The following is a 16,492-nucleotide window of genomic DNA, read 5'->3' on the forward strand; positions in this document are numbered from 1 at the left end:
CTCAGAACTGCCTTGGCCTGAGGCTGCTCTCCCCACAGTCCCTCCTCCCCTCTCTCCTAGCACAGGCCACACCTGCAGGGAAGTCAAAGGCTTTTCCTACCACTCCTGCTTCCTCCCTCCCTCCCTCTTTCCCCTCACAGGCAATTGCCCCAGTAAGTCTCCTGCAAGTCCTGCTGCTGGTCTAACCTTCTTGGCATCTATGCCTAGGACACTGTAGGCAGTCAACAAGTACTGTGTGAACGCACAAACCTCTAGAAGGAGTGAGGCTGTGGAAAGTACATGAACTTTAAGTTGCAAGGATAGAAGTTTGGGTTCCTGCTCTGCCATATGTTATCTGTAACCTTAGGAAAGTTTCTGAGACCTGAGCCACAGCTTCATCATCTGTAAAATGAAGATAATACCACCTCTGGCAAGGGTTGTCAGGAGGATTAAACGAAATAGTTTACCTAAATTCCCTAACAAAAGGTCTCATTAACAACTGTGAGCTCATTCTGCTCCTACCATTTAATGTAGCTACTTCTAAGAATCCTTTACCTTTCCCCTTCACCAAACTAAATACAGCCCCAAATAATCCTATACTCCCACTAGTGAATCCCTTGTTCAGTTGAGCCTAACTGATGAATAAACTTTATTTTCATTCTTGACTTGCCTATGAGAGGCTTAGTGTTTATTTTACTAGATTTTAGAAAGTGAAATCTCATTAGGGATAGGTATCTTAATACTCTGAAACTTAAGCTATTTCCCTAAAGCTTTAAGTAAAACATGCTTTAAAACAAACACACCAATATAAAATCTGAAACTGCAGTTCAGTACCAACTTCTTATGCCTGAGATTTTTAGAGCCCCTTTAAAAATTTTTTTAGGGGGACTTCCCTGGTGGTCCAGTGGTTAAGAATCCACCTTTCAATGCAGGGGACATGGGTTCGATCCCTGGTGGGAACTAAGATCCCACATGGCGCAGGGCAACTAAGCCCCAGCACCGCAACTACAGAGCCCATATGCTCTGGAGCTTGCACACGACAACTAGAGAGGAGCCCATGCACCGCAAGGAAAGATCCCACGTGCCGCAGCTAAGACCTGACACAGCCAAAAATAAATAAATAAATAAAATTTTTTAGGACTTCCCTGGCAGTCCAGCGGTTAAGACTCTGTGCTTCCATTGCAGGGGACACAGGACCCATCCCTGGTCGGGAGCTAAGATCCCACATGCTGTGTGGCCTGGCTCAGCCAAAAAAAAAAAAAAATTATTTTTTTAAGTTTGTAGCCTTCTGGATTATGGTGTTTTCCAAGAAGATACAGTACACAGTGACTTTGTGTAGATTTCAGTTTAGCAGTTTTTAGAAAAAGACTTAAGCATGATAATGTATGCACTTGAATATGCATCCTATTTTAAAAAGCCTCCAGGCGGATAAACTAAATTATTAGTGGTAGTCACTCACAGCGGGGCAGGATTAGGAGGTGTGAGGATGAGGGAATCTTTTGTATGCTTCAGTTTTTACAGGACTGGCTACATAAGTTGCAGGTCTGATGCAAAGTGAAATGTAGGCATCTTGTTCAAAATTATTAAGAATATCAAGATTGTGACAGTAGAGCATTAAATGAAGTGAGGGCCCTGTGTGACTGTACAGGTTGCTGGCTCATGACGCCTCCCCCAAGCCTTTATAATTTTTATTAACCTTATTTTTTATTGAGGTATAGTTGATTTACAATATTATATTAGCTTCAGGTGTATAACATAGTGATTCAAAATTTTTATAGATTATACTCAATTTAAAGGAATTATAAAATATTGACTATATCCCCTGTGCTGTGCAATATATCCCTGTAGCTTATTTATTTTGTACATAGTAGTTTGTGCCTCTTAATCCCCTACCCCTATCTTGCCTTACTTCATTATTTGGAAAAAAAATTGTTTTTACCTGCTTCCAGAATTTCAGTGTCAGAACCAATGTATAAAAATAGATGCAGTTTAATGAAAGGATGCTCAACATCACTAATCATTAGAGAAATGCAAATCAAAACTACAATGAGGTATCACCTCACACCAGTCAGAATGGCCATCATCAAAAAATCTACAAACAATAAATGCTGGAGAGGGTGTGGAGAAAAGGGAACCCTCTTGCACTGTTGGTAGGAATGTAAATTGATCCAGCCACTATGGAGAACAGTATGGAGGTTCCTTAAAAAACTAAAAATAGAACTTCCATATGACCCAGCAATCCCAATACCCTGAGAAAACCATAATTCAAGAAGAGTCATATACCACAATGTTCACTGCAGCACTATTTACAATAGCCAGCACACGGAAGCAACCTAAGTGTCCATCAACAGATGAATGGATAAAGAAGATGTGGCACATATATACAATGGAATATTACTCAGCCATAAAAAGAAATGAAATTGAGTTTTTTGTAGTGAGGTGGATGGACCTAGAGCCTGTCATACAGAGTGAAGTAACTCAGAAAGAGAAAAACAAATACCGTATGCTAACACATATATATGGAATCTAAAAAAAAAAAAAAAAAGGTTCTGAAGAACCTAGGGGCAGGACAGGAATAAAGATATGCAGATGTAAAGAATGGACTTGAGGACACGGGGAGGGGGAAGGGTAAACTGGGACGAAGTGAGAGAGTGGCATTTACATATATACACTACCAAACATGAAATAGATAGCTAGTGGGAAGCAGCCACACAGCACAGGGAGATCAGCACGGTGTTCTGTGTCCACCTAGAGGGGTGGGATAGGGAGGGTGGGAGGGAGATGCAAGAGGGAGGAGAAATAGGGATATATGCATATGTATAAGCTGATTCACTTTGTTATACAGCAGAAACTAACACATTGTAAAGCAATTATACTCCAATAAAGATGTTAAGAAAAAGTTATTATTAAAAAGAAATAGATGCAGTTTAACAATGAATGAAGCTCTTCTGAAAATTACAGTTTAATGATTTTTTTAAAGTATGTCTGTTTATGTTCTGTATACATTAAAACACTTTTATTAACTTAAAGCATTGGTGACATTTAAATGAGTAAATAGGAAGAGGATTCCTCAAGGTTTTACACCATGTTAAAATTTAGGTTTTTTTAATTATAATCATTTCTATTCTCATAAGAAGTCACACATATATAGATATAAGAAATATAAGAACTTTATTTTTAGATTCTTTTTTTTAGTGTATCGAAAACCACTGAATCGAACATGGTAGTAGAAGTCCTGGAAGTGAAGGAGATGGAACACAAGGAATATATAAAGTCAGAATTGGACCAAGAGCAGAATCCCAAAGAACACCCATTTAAAACAGGGATTTGCCAAGCTTCAAAGCTGATTATTAGCAGAGTTGGGACGAGAACACAGATTTCCCAATATCTAACCCAGAAATTCTATTGCACACTGAATCTCTCTTCATTATCTGCTGCTAATCATGGCATGTCCCTACAAACATTCACTGCTAAACATATACCCACGTATATCTCCTCTCCTCTCCCCTCAAGATTTTACAAATCCAAACATTCTGTAATATTTGGTTTAAATCTTTTTATGAAACAAATTATTATATATAACATTTAAGTTCCTCTCCTTCTCCAGGAGTAAACACTAACCTCACAGTGTGCATTTGTCGCTTCCATGTTTTCATATTTTACTACAGAAGAATTTACATACAATATCAAGAAATCCTAACCCTCCATCAGAATATAGGTATTGTCATCCAAAAAATATTCAAAGTAAGCTATGAAATCAACTACTTAACAAAAATAATCTTATTTTTTTTTGGCCGTGCCGCACGTCATGCAGGATCTTAGTTTCTTGACCAGGGGTTGAACCCGTGCCCCTGCATTGGAAGCACGCAGTCTTAACAACTAGACTGCCAGGGATGTCCCCAAAAATAATCTTTAAAGAACAATCAGTTATTAATTCAGAGTGAGTAACAGTCTGGTCTAATTAGCCTTGCTACTTGACTTTAGCTCTATTTTTTAAAGGGACAATTAGATAGATGAATTTTACCCCTATCCCCCATTCATTCCTCTTCTCTAAGACAGGTTGTTGAATGATTGCTACTAAAACGTTGGATAAGTTCTGCTCAACTGAACAACTCCATTCACTTACCTTTTAAATGACATGTAGATAACATTCCTCAGGAAGCAGTCCTAAGCACAGCCTGATCTTAAAGGCCATGTATCAGTCATGCACTAATAACCATGACTATGTATGCCATACACGTATACACACACAGATAACTGTTATTTTGAAAAATATTTTAGCAAATCAATGCTTTCTAACTATTATAATGATCTCTGTATGTCGTCTGTAGCTAGGAAGGAAGTTTAAGATTTGTAAAATACAGTATGTCTTTTAAAAATTAGAAAGCCAGAAGAACTGCATTAAAAATTAAAAACAGAGGGCTTCCCTGGCGGCGCAGTGGTTGGGAGTCTGCCTGCCAGTGCAGGGGACGCGGGTTCGGGCCCTGGTCTGGGAGGATCCCACGTGCCGCGGAGCGACTAGGCCCGTGAGCCACAACTACTGAGCCTGCGCATCTGGAGCCTGTGCTCCGCAACGGGAGAGGCCGCAACAGTGAGAGGCCCGCGCACCGCGATGAAGAGTGGCCCCCACTCGCCGCAACTGGAGAGGGCCCTTGCACAGAAGCGAAGACCCAACACAGCCAAAAATTAAAAAAATTAAAAAAAAAAAAAAAAATTAAAAACAGAAACCTAAACCACCGAAAGAACTGAAGCCTTGGTACTGCACGCTCCATTTTCAAATGATGTGAGGTTCCTTAAAGGTCAAGAGGAGGTTTTATTACTAGCTCTAAATAAATCTAGGCACACTACAGGTGCTGAAACGTTTAATAAGTAGAACCACTTAAAATGTGTATCAGCTCTATCCAAAATTTTCAAGTAGATGTACCTTATTTTTGGCATCTACCTTTTATTTCCTTTCCTCTTTTTATCACTCTCCCCTTGTTAAGACTCTACTCTGAACCTTTTTTTTCCCCCCTCTTCAGGACCTTGCTCTGCCGGGGCCTGGGTTAAAGAGAATTGTGCAGAGTGACTCCATAATAATGTTATCCCTAGGCAGATATTATAGCAGGGGACAACAATACTTTAACTTAGGAGAACAACTATGGTGGGCCTGACATTCCTCCTCTGTAAAATTAGAGTGTTGAACTTTCAACCTTAAAATTCTGATATTTAAACATTAAATATCTCAGATCTCAGGTGCTGCATGGCAAGTCAGTGAGACAAAGGGTGACAGTGATTCAGAGGCAGCACTGGGAATGGTGACTATAAAGTATGTGTTTCTTTTCTAGAAGCTGAGATTATAAATTTTGGGGAAAAAATGGTAGGTACTGGCATAAAGACAGATGTGTAGATCAATAGGAAAAAAATTGAGAGAAGTAAACCCTTAAATTTATGGTCAATGGATTTTTTTTAACTTCTTTTTTTAATGTATTTATTTATTTATTTGGTTGCCCCGGGTCTTAGTTGTGGCTTGCAGGCTCCTTAGTTGTGGCATGTGAACTCTTAGTTGTGGCATGCATGTGGGATCTAGTTCCCCAACCGGGGATCGAACTTGGGCTCCCTGCATTGGAAGCACGGAGTCTTAACCACTGCGCCACCAGGGAAGTCCCTGGTCAATGGATTTTTGACAAAGTTGTCAAGGCAATTCAATGGAAAGATAGTTGGGGTTTTTTTCTTTATTTTCAACAAATGGTTGAAAATTGCTGGAACAACTGGATATCCACAAGCAAAAAGATGAATTTATACTCTACCTGACACCATATACAAAAATTAACTGAAAATTTATCATAGAGTTAAATGTAAGAGCTAAAGTTATAAAGCTTCTAGAAGAAAATCTTGGGCTTCCCTGGTGGTGCAGTGGTTGAGAATCCGCCTGTCAATGTAGGGGACACGGGTTCGAGCCCTGGTCTGGGAAGATCCCACATGCCGCGTAGCAACTGGGCCTGTGAGCCACAACTACTGAGCCTGCGCGTCTGGAGCCTGTGCTCTGCAACAAGAGAGGCCGCGATAGTGAGAGGCCCGCGCACCGCGATGAAGAGTGGCCCCCGCTCGCAGCAACTAGAGGAAGCCCACGCACAGAGGCGAAGACCCAACACAGCCATAAATAAATAAATAAATAAATAAATTTATTAAAAAGAAAATCTTTGTGACTTTGGTTTAGGCTAACAGTTTTTAGATATAACACCAAAAGCATGATCCATAAAAAAAAATATGTTGATAGACTGAACGTTATACGTTAAAATTTTTTATGCTTCAAAAGACACCATAAAGAAAATAAAAAGAGGACTTCCCTGGTGGTGCAGTGGTTAAGAATCCGCCTGCCAATGCAGGGGACACGGATTCGAGCCCTGGTCCAGGAAGATCCCACATGCTGCAGAGCAACTAAGCCTGTGCGCCACAACTACTGAGCCCACGTGCCACAACTACTAAAGCCCGTGCACCTAGACCCCAAGCTCTGCAACAAGAGAAGCCACCACAGTGAGAAGCCCGCACACTGCAATGAAGAGTAGCCCCCACTCGCCGCAACTAGAGAAAGCCCACGCAGCAACAAAGACCCGACACAGCCAAAAATAAAATAAATAAAATAAATTTAAAAAAAAAAGAAAAGAAAAAGATAAGCCATAGGTGAGAAAAAATACTTGCAAATCATGAATTCTGTATCCAGAATACATAAAAAATTCTTATAATTCAATAAAACTCTGTTAAAAATGGGTAAAAGAGGTGAATAGACATTTCACTAAAGAAGATTTAAGAAGAGCCAATAACTATATGAAAGATGTTTAACATAATTAGTCATCAGGGAAATACATTAAAACCACAATGAGATATCACTTCATACCCACAGAATGGTATAATCAGAATTCAGAAAATAACGAGTATTGGTGAGTATATGGAGAAACTGGAACTTCATGGTAGCCCTTACTCACATATTGTGATTTAGGGTTTTAGCTGTCTCCTAATATCACTGAAGGCAGAGTTTATATTTCTTATCCTCCTTGTTATTCTGAGATCATTCCCAAAAGGAAGAATGTACCATTTTTACTCCATCATTTAAAAATCTGACATTAGTAATTCAATATCCATAATTTGATAGCAAGGTTAGTAGTAGAAAACAGCTCCACCGTCAGCTAATTCATTGCTCTACAGCTGTCTGAAAACATTACTGATCACTAGAACCACCAGGCAGCTCTTAAATTTCAGATTCCTAGGTAACTGTCTTGGAAATTCTGATTTCATAGTTCTGAAACGGGGCATGAAAGTAGATGTTAGAAGAGGAGATTAAAGATAAATAAGAAATAGCTCCAGCCTTCAAGAAGTGAACAAGGGATCAAACCATATATACAAATAACTATGCATAAGGACAACTATGAAATGTGCTGATATCTTGAAGGAGGGAAGGATCATAATCAGGGAGTGGTGTAATCATAATCAGGAAAAGATTCATAAAGAATAAAGCATTTTAGGGGCAGGACAGGAATAAAGACACAGATGTAGAGAATGGACTTGAGGACACGGGGAGGGGGAAGGGTATGCTGGGACTAAGTGAGAGACTGGCATGGACTTATATACACTACCAAATGTAAAACAGATAGCTAGTGGGAAGCAGCCGCATAGCACAGGGAGATCAGCTCGGTGCTTTGTGTCCACCTAGAGGGGTGGGATAGGGAGAGTGGGAGGGAGAAGCAAGAGGCAGGAGATATGGGGATATATGTATATGTATAGCTGATTCCCTTTGTTATAAAGCAGAAACTAACACACCATTGTAAAGCAATTATACTCCAATAAAGATGTTAAAAAAAAAAAAGAATTAAAGCATTTGATGGCCTTCAGTCACTCATTGCTAGGTACTGTATATACCTACTGACCAAAGCCAGAAACCTGGACTCTACTTTCTTCTCCACACTCTATGATCACAATTAAGTTATAAAGCCCTGTTGATTTGTGCTTCTGAATATTTTATTAATCCTTTCCTCTCCTTCCATATTGCCTCCTTATTTCTTGCCTACATTACTGCAGTAACCTAAGTGGCTTCCTTGCTCTAGATTTACCCCACTGTAACCCATTCTCTCCACGGCCACCAGAGTACTAGTTCTAAAATGCAAATATAATCACATTAGTTCTCAGGTTGAGCTACATTAGCAGCTCCCTATCACCTATGGGCAACAAAGACTGAACTTTCTTTGCTATGTTTAGAAGACACTCCACAATGTGTCTAGTTATCTCCACTAGTTTCATTCCTACTCCTCCACACTGTGTATCCAGCCAAATTGCAACCACCACGTTGCAACTCCAAGTGTGCTCTGCCTTTACATGTCTGTCCTTCTGCTTCAACATCCCTCCTCACCACCTCCCCCTCTCCCAAAGATTTCTGCTTGTCATATTTCAACTCATCCTTTAAGGTGACAGGCACTCAAAGGATTCCTCCTTTATGAAGCCTGCCTTGATATTCTCTCCCTACCATCCCCAAATGACAAGATTATTCTCTTTTTTTTTAAAATTTTTTTTGGCCGCACCGCTCAGCATGCGGGATCTTAGTTCCCCAACCAGGGATTGAACCCACGCCCCTTGCAGTGGAACTGCAGAGTCTTTAACTGCTGGACTGCCAAGGAAGTCCCAAGATTATTCTCTTATTAGTGGAGAATTTTTAGGGCTTAACCCAGTGGATTGTGTTTATTTGCTGACACGTCTGAGTTCTCTCTAGTCTGTAACCTTATTCACCCTTGCCCCCTTCTGTGCAGACTGCAGAGCCTGGTTCATTATGCACTTAAGATGCCTGAATAAGCAAGTGTACAAGGGTGGCTGCCACCTTCTCAGAATCTAAGACCAGAGCACATTGCTTTTGAATATGTGTTGAGTAACATGAATATGTAAACTGAAACAAACAAAAAGCTCATTATAGCTATTTCATCATGTAAAAGAGTAGGGTGTTGGACTAGACGATTAAGGCCTTTTGCAATTCTAAAATTCTAGGAGTCTGTGTATTCTATTGTCTACTTTACCTTTTTTTTTTTTTTTTAAACATCTTTATTGAAGTATAATTGCCTTACAATGGTGTGTTAGCTTCTGCTTTATAACAAAGTGAATCAGTTATACATATACAATATGTTCCCATTTCTCTTCCCTCTTGCATCTCCCTCCCTCCCACCCTCCCCATCCCACCCCTCTAGGTGGTCACAAAGCACAGAGCTGATCTCCCTGTGCTATGCGGCTGCTTCCCACTAGTTATCTATTTTACACTTGGTAGTGTATATATGTCCATGACACTCTCTTACCCTGTCACATCTCACCCCACCCCCTCCCCATATCCTCAAGTCCATTCTCTAATAGATCTGTGTCTTTATTCCCGTCTTGCCACTAGGTTCTTCATGGCCTTTTTTTTTTTTTTTTCCCTTAGATTCCGTATATATGTGTTAGCATACTGTATTTGTTTTTCTCTTTCTGACTTACTTCACTCTGTATGACAGACTCTAACTCCATCCACCTCATTACAAATACCTCCATTTCATTTCTTTTTATGGCTGAGTAATATTCCATTGTATATATGTGCCACATCTTCTTTATCCATTCATCTGTCGATGGACATTTAGGTTGCTTCCATGTCCTGGCTATTGTAAATAGAGCTGCAATGAACATTTTGGTACATGACTCTTTTTGACCTATGGTTTTCTCAGGGTATATGCCCAATATTGGGATTGCTGGGTCGTATGGTAGTTCTATTTGTAGTTTTTTAAGGAACCTCCATACTGTTCTCCATAGTGGCTGTATCAATTTACATTCCCACCAACAGTGCAAGAGTGTTCCCTTTCCTCCACACCCTCTCCAGCATTTATTGTTTCTAGATTTTTTGATGATGGCCATTCTGACCGGTGTGAGATGATATCTCATTGTAGTTTTGATTTGCATTTCTCTAATGATTAATGATGTTGAGCATTCTTTCATGTGTCTGTAGGCCATCTGTATATCTTCTTTGGAGAAATGTCTATTTAGGTCTTCTGCCCATTTTTGGATTGGGTTGTTGGTTTTTTTGTTATAATCTCCAAGATTTACTTTACCTTTTAAAGTAGGAAGACTACAGAGCTAGAGAGGGACAGTCACTATCAGAAAATGATTCAGTGGATTACAACCATTTTCAAAATAGACAGAAAGTCAAAGATAACCAAAAACCAAAACAAAATAAAAAGCTCTATATTAACTTCAACTTGTAAGAACAACAATTCCGACCCAAGTCAAACGATGTAAAACTGCGAGAGAGAGGCCTTATTTGGTATCTTAACTTCTCAGTTAATGAAAGTCCTCACTTAAATTACAACGCATTTCAAAGGAGACTGCCTGTTAAATAAATGCATCTACCCAAAGTATACAGTCATGGAAGTTGAAACATGGGCCACAAATGAAATTACTTTGTCAAGGCCATAAAATAATTCAAACAAATTCCAAAACAGAACCTTTGATCTGAAATCCAGTTTTATGTTCCGATCTCCTGATAACAGCCCAGACCCAGCTTTGTAAATTCTTAACTCTGCTCTCTTCTTTTCATATTTGTTCACTACAAGTAAAATTCAGTGAAATTTATCCATTACTTTTAAACAGAATTCATAAAAGGCCTCTGCTATATTACTCAAGAGTTCTACTAAAAAGCAAAAAACTGAACAACCAGATCTGCCTGAGAAACATATCCTTATCATCAAATTATCCCCAAAATGAGGTGACACATGATTAACTTCTAAAAAACAATATTCTCTTAGGTTTTCGCCTCTCTTCGTGAGGGTATATATCAGATGAGCTATTTTACAAAGAAAATTTGGGGGTAAAAAAGGCAGGAAAGTCAATATTTAGGAGGGGTGAACAGTGGTGAATATTCTAACCACAATGAAGCAGAATGAATAGATCTCATTTTTAAACAATCATTTATTAAGCACTGAAAGTAAAGATCAAAAAATATAAAATTAAAAACTTGGAGGAAAAAAAAAATTAGCATGGCTATTCACCCCCACCCCAAATATGTTCCATCAACATCAGTCAGATTCTGGGGACTTCCCTGGTGGTCCAGTGGCTAAGACTCCGTGCTCCCAATGCAGGGGGCCCGGGTTCGATTCCTGGTCAGGGAACTAGATCCTGCATGCCGCAACTAGGAGCCCGCATGCCACAACTAAAGATCCCTCAGGCTGCAACTAAAGATCCCGCAGGGTGCAACTAAAAGATCCCACACGCCACAACTAAAGTTCATGCATGCCTCAACTAAAGATCCTGCGTGCTGCAACTAAGACCCAGCGCAGCCAAATAAATAAATAAATATTTAAAAACAAACAAAAAAAATCATTCAGATTCTGGGGCTTATACCAAGTTATTAGCAGAGACAGATTTTGGTTAAAAACCTCAGTTCAGGAGGTTCCAAGGCAAGTTACTTAACCTGTTTTTAAAACTCCTTTTCTTCATGTGAAAAGGAGAAAAACAGTACATATGTTAGATCTATATCCTAGGATGATTTTGAAGATTAAATGTAGTAACCTGCACATAGATAAGCACAGGCACACAGGTGTGGTGCAGCGGTAATTTTCTTCCTTTAATGGTGGTACTTTTATCTTTCCAGGAATAACTTTTTGAACATCAGCTTGCTTTTCCTTCACAAAGTTAAGACAAGGGCACAGCGGCACATGTTCTTTCTTTTCTCCTCCTACTAAGACTGAGTCTGGCACTTTCATGAGGGAATGTTACTGGCATCTAGACACGTATCAGTGATATGCCCATTATATGTCCATGGAATATGGTACCTGTTATGGTTTGAACTATGTCCCTCCAAAATAAATGTTCAAGTCCTAACCCCCAGGACCTCAGAATGTGACCTTATTTGGAAACAGGGTTGTTTCAGATGTAATCAGTAAGTTAAAATGAGGTCATATTGGATTATGGTGGGTACCTAATCTAATCTGATTGTTGTCCTTGTAAGAAGAGGAGACACAGCCACACACACATGAAGGGAGCACACCATGTGACGATGGAGGCAGAGTTTGAAGTGCTGTAGCTATAAGCCAAGGAACTCCAAGGATTGCCGGCAAACCACAAGGAAGAAGAAAGAAAAGATTCTCCCTTACAGGTTTCAGAGAGAGCATGGCCTTGCCAACATGTTGATTTTGGAATTCTGACCTCCAGAACTGTTAAACAATAAATTTCTGTTTTCAAGCCACTCGGTTTGTGGTACTTTGTGACGACTTCCCTAGGAAACTAATATAACCTACCACAAACACAATTATAGAAGTATATTATACATTTCTTAAAAAAATTTATTTATTTTATTTATTTATTTTTGCCTGCATTGGGCCTTCGTTGCTGTGCAAGGGCTTTCTCTAGTTGCGGCGAGCGGGGGCTACTCTTGGTTGTGGTGTGCAGGCTTCTCGTTGCGGTGGCTTCTCTTGTTGCGGAGCACGGGCTCTAGGGTGCACAGGCTTCAGTAGTTGTGGCACACAGGCTCAGTAGTTGTGGCTCGTGGGCTCTAGAGCGCACGGGATTAGTCGCTCCGTGGCATGTGGGATCTTCCCGGACCAGGGCTCGAACCCGTGCCCCCTGCATTGGCAGGCAGATTCTTAACCACTGCGCCACCAGGGAAGACCTATACATGTTTAATATGCATAAACTTTCTTGACTTACGAAGTGTTTTCGCAACTATTATCCTGTTTGAGCCTCAGAACAACATTATTGTCCCATTGTATAAATTGAGAAATTGAAAATCAAAGAAGTTATAAAAGAAGGTCTCTTCCTATGCTTCTACACCAAAGACTTCTTCTTTTAGAAACTGCTATCACCTTCTTTCCTTGAGTTATTAGTTGGCTAAAGCCACATTTGTGGCCCATCCTGGGCTGATGTACATAGGACTACATGATATGCATGACTCTGTACTAATCTTCCACTTAGCACTATCATTTCCCCTTTATCAGGATTTTTAATTTTCTTTAACAACTTTATTGAGATATAATTTGCATTCCATACAATATATTTTTGCACTTTTAAAGTGTATAATTCAATGGTTTTTAATATATTCAGGGTTGTGCAACCATCACCGCAATCTAACTTTAGAACATTTTCATCACCCCCCAAAAGAAACTAGTGGTTTCTCCCAACTCCACGATCCAATACTTTACAGCATAGAGATGAAGTCTTGCAAGTAATAAATAACAAAAAGTCATTGAGTTCTTACCATGTGCTAGACAGTATTCCAAGACTGTACACACATCAACTAATTTAGTTGTCACAATTCTATGAGATAAGTATTATGTTTTTCCCCCTTTCCCAAAATAAGTACTATCTTTTTCTTCATAACATGGGGCTCTTTAGCCTAAAGAGGTTAAATAATTTGCCCAAGGTTACTCAGACCATAGGTGGTGGCACTAGAATTTAAAACTAGACAATTACACAACATGTGCCCTTCATTTAAGGCTGAAAATGAGTTTAAACAAAGCAAAAATGTATTAAGCAGGAAGCATAATGGTTTGATAATTATGACATAGGAGTTAAGTGACATGGATTTTCTCTATGGCTTGATATGCTTGTTATATGAATCCTTTCAAATTCCATCCTCCTGTAACATTTTTAACACATTCTGGGGATATTGCTGATATACTAATTTTTTCCATTGTAATTATTTATTTATTCAAAGAATTATAATTTAAAATGAAATAGATACTCATATCAAACTAGAGAAACAATATAATGAACCCCCATGTATCTGTGACACATCTTAAATAATTACCAGTACATGGACAATCCTGCTTCATGTATACAGAAAACACACACATACTGGATTATTTCAAAGCAAATCCTGATGTACTGCTGACAGCAATCTTTATTCTATCCCTAAAAAGATTTGAATGAGTCTGAAATGCATCTAATGCCTTTCTTTCCAGTAGAATCACCGGCAGTTCAAGGAGCAATCCTAAAAGGGGTTTTTGTTTTCAAAAGAAAACCAATGGACATTACCAAAAATAATTTCTCAAAAATTACTAAATAATCTCTAAGCGATACATTCTTGGAAATATGAAAACATCTCAGGCACCACATTATAGCAGGAATTAAATTTGAACTAGAAAGAGGTTTTATAAGTTTTAAAAAACTAAAACTAAACTAAAAACTAAACTAAACTAAAAAACTAAGCAGGGATTTTATGCCTATCATGTTAATAAATATTACTTCTGAGTGTCCTGAGAGGCCAATAAACACAAAAGTAGAACTATTTAAATACCAACAACATACTTGTTTATCTTCCAGCAGGTCAGGCTCCCCTTTACTAGAAGCAGAGCTGACATTGTCTTCATCAGAACTGTTGATGACTTCCTCTTCATCTGAAGGAAGGTCACTAAGACGAAGGTCCAAATCATTGTGTCCCTCCTGGGATGCTCCAGAACTGCTGCAATAGAAAGCATCTCATTAGTCACCTTTGAGAACAAGGAATGCTACCAAAAACAAATTGTCTGATGTAAGCAAGGCACACCTAAGGGATTTGGAGGGATGAAAAGAGTCAGATCAACAAAACTCTCCCTTCCCTTTCCCTATCTCAGTTGTCAAAAACCCAAATTCCTTTTGGGTTTAAAATGGATCATCTTGAAAAACATGTATTTTTTACAAAAAACTAGTGAATGTAACATAAAAGAAGCAGACTCACAGATACAGAGAACAAACTAGTGGTTACTAGTGGCAGGGGGCAGGTACAATATATTGGGTGTAAGATAGACTCAAACGTATTATACAACATGGGGAATATAGCCAAATGTTTTGTAGTAACTGTAGATGGAAAGTGACCTTTAAAAATTATATAATTTTTTTTAAATTATTTATTTATTTATTTATTTTTGGCTGTGTTGGGTCTTCGTTTCTGTGCAAGGGCTTTCTCTAGTTGCGGCAAGCGGGGGCCACTCTTCATCGCGGTGCGTGGGCCTCTATCGTGGCCTCTCCTGTTGCGGAGCACAGGCTCCAGACGCGCAGGCTCAGTAGTTGTGGCTCACGGGCCTAGTTGCTCCGTGGCATATGGGATCTTCCCAGACCAGGGCTCGAACCCGTGTCCCCTGCATTAGCAGGCAGATTCTCAACCACTGTGCCACCAGGGAAGCCAAAAATTATATAAATTTTAAAAATTAAAAAAACCCAACATGTATTTCTGTGATAGGAAGGTGGGTAAGGAGCAAGTTTCCCAGCTGCCCCCATCCTATCCCTTAACTCTAGACAATCAGGTCTCTACTAGCACAAACCAAAAAGCCTCACAGGAGGTGAGCTGGGTTACCAACCATGTTCATGTTCCAACATTAGAAGAGGTGCTGTTTCTTTGGGCCTCAGTGGTTTGCTTTTGTTTTTTTTTTAAAAGCAAGTAACAAATCTACAAGGACTCGGAGGTAATGATGATGATCACAATGTACTATTGTGGACATGTGCCCACCTCTCTGGTTATCACCAATTGCTTTTCATGTAACCACATCACAAGACATGGGAAGGAATGAGGATGGGCACAAATTCTCCAGCTTACTCCAGACCGGCTAAATCAGAAACCCTAGAGGTGCAGGACCCCTAAGGGATACAGGCTAAAGTTTGAAAACCCCTGTACCAGGCCATTTACCAACTGCTTCTCGCCAGCCTGTCATCAACAACATTTCTCAGATCTAACATTTTTTAGATCTCTTGAATCTAAAAGCCACTGTTGCAGTCCAATCTGTGGGGGGAAATTCCACAGGAAAGTTCCCAAGAAAGGCAACAGAAATAATTCTTTCTAGATTTAGTTGTAAAGAGTCAGGAACAAATTGCCTGTAGCAACTGCTTTCCTGTCTGCAGTCAACAAGAATACCTGCAGAGGACTTCCCTGGTGGCGCTGTGGTTAATAATCCGCCTGCCAATGCAGGGGACACAGGTTTGAGCCCTGGGCCGGGAAGATCCCACATGCTGCGGAGCAATGAAGCCCATGTGCCACAACTACTGAGCCTGCACTCTAGAGCCCGTGAGCCACAACTACTGAGCCCACGTGCCACAACTGCTGAAGCCCACGCACCTAGAGCCTGTGCTCCACAACAAGAGGAGCCACTGCAATGAGAAGCCCGTGCACCGCAACGAAGAGTAGCCCCCGCTCGCCGCCAACTAGAGAAAGCCTGTTCGCAGCAACAAAGACCCAATGCAGCCAAAAATAAAGAAAGAAAGAATACCTACAGAATAGAAGAGTCAGGAAAAGATCCATAGAAAATCGTCAGGGGAAATACTCAGGCAGAATAGACAGTTGCATTTCACTCTGGCAGGTTCCTTTCCCAGGTCATGGGCAGGTCACTCAACTGCCAAGCTTCCTACAAGTTATGAGAATTTCTACTGGGAATCTTAAAAGCTGAAGATAAATTTTCTTCCAGTTCCTGATTACACATTGTAGGATACAGACTTGCCTCAGAAGCCATTCCTGGAGCCCGACAGTTACACAAACCAGTTGGATGGAGGCAGAATGCCAAAAGGAACA

General features: G+C 39.9%; 1 protein-coding gene across 2 annotated transcripts in view; it reads right to left on the reverse strand.

Annotated features, from left to right (window-relative positions):
• The window catches only part of FGD6 (FYVE, RhoGEF and PH domain containing 6), a 110,018-nt gene that overhangs the window by 57,659 nt on the left and 35,867 nt on the right, over positions 1–16,492 (reverse strand). The window contains exon 3 of one of the 2 annotated variants that reach the window (XM_068561551.1): positions 14,263–14,413. In XM_068561551.1, the coding sequence (XP_068417652.1) occupies positions 14,263–14,413 (151 nt within the window). Of the gene's footprint in view, positions 1–14,262; positions 14,417–16,492 lie in introns of both variants that reach the window. The other variant, XM_068561550.1, reaches the window with a different exon arrangement.

The sequence above is a fragment of the Eschrichtius robustus genome, chromosome 13 (assembly GCF_028021215.1).
Source record: "Eschrichtius robustus isolate mEscRob2 chromosome 13, mEscRob2.pri, whole genome shotgun sequence".
Classification (NCBI taxonomy): Eukaryota; Metazoa; Chordata; class Mammalia; order Artiodactyla; family Eschrichtiidae; genus Eschrichtius; species Eschrichtius robustus.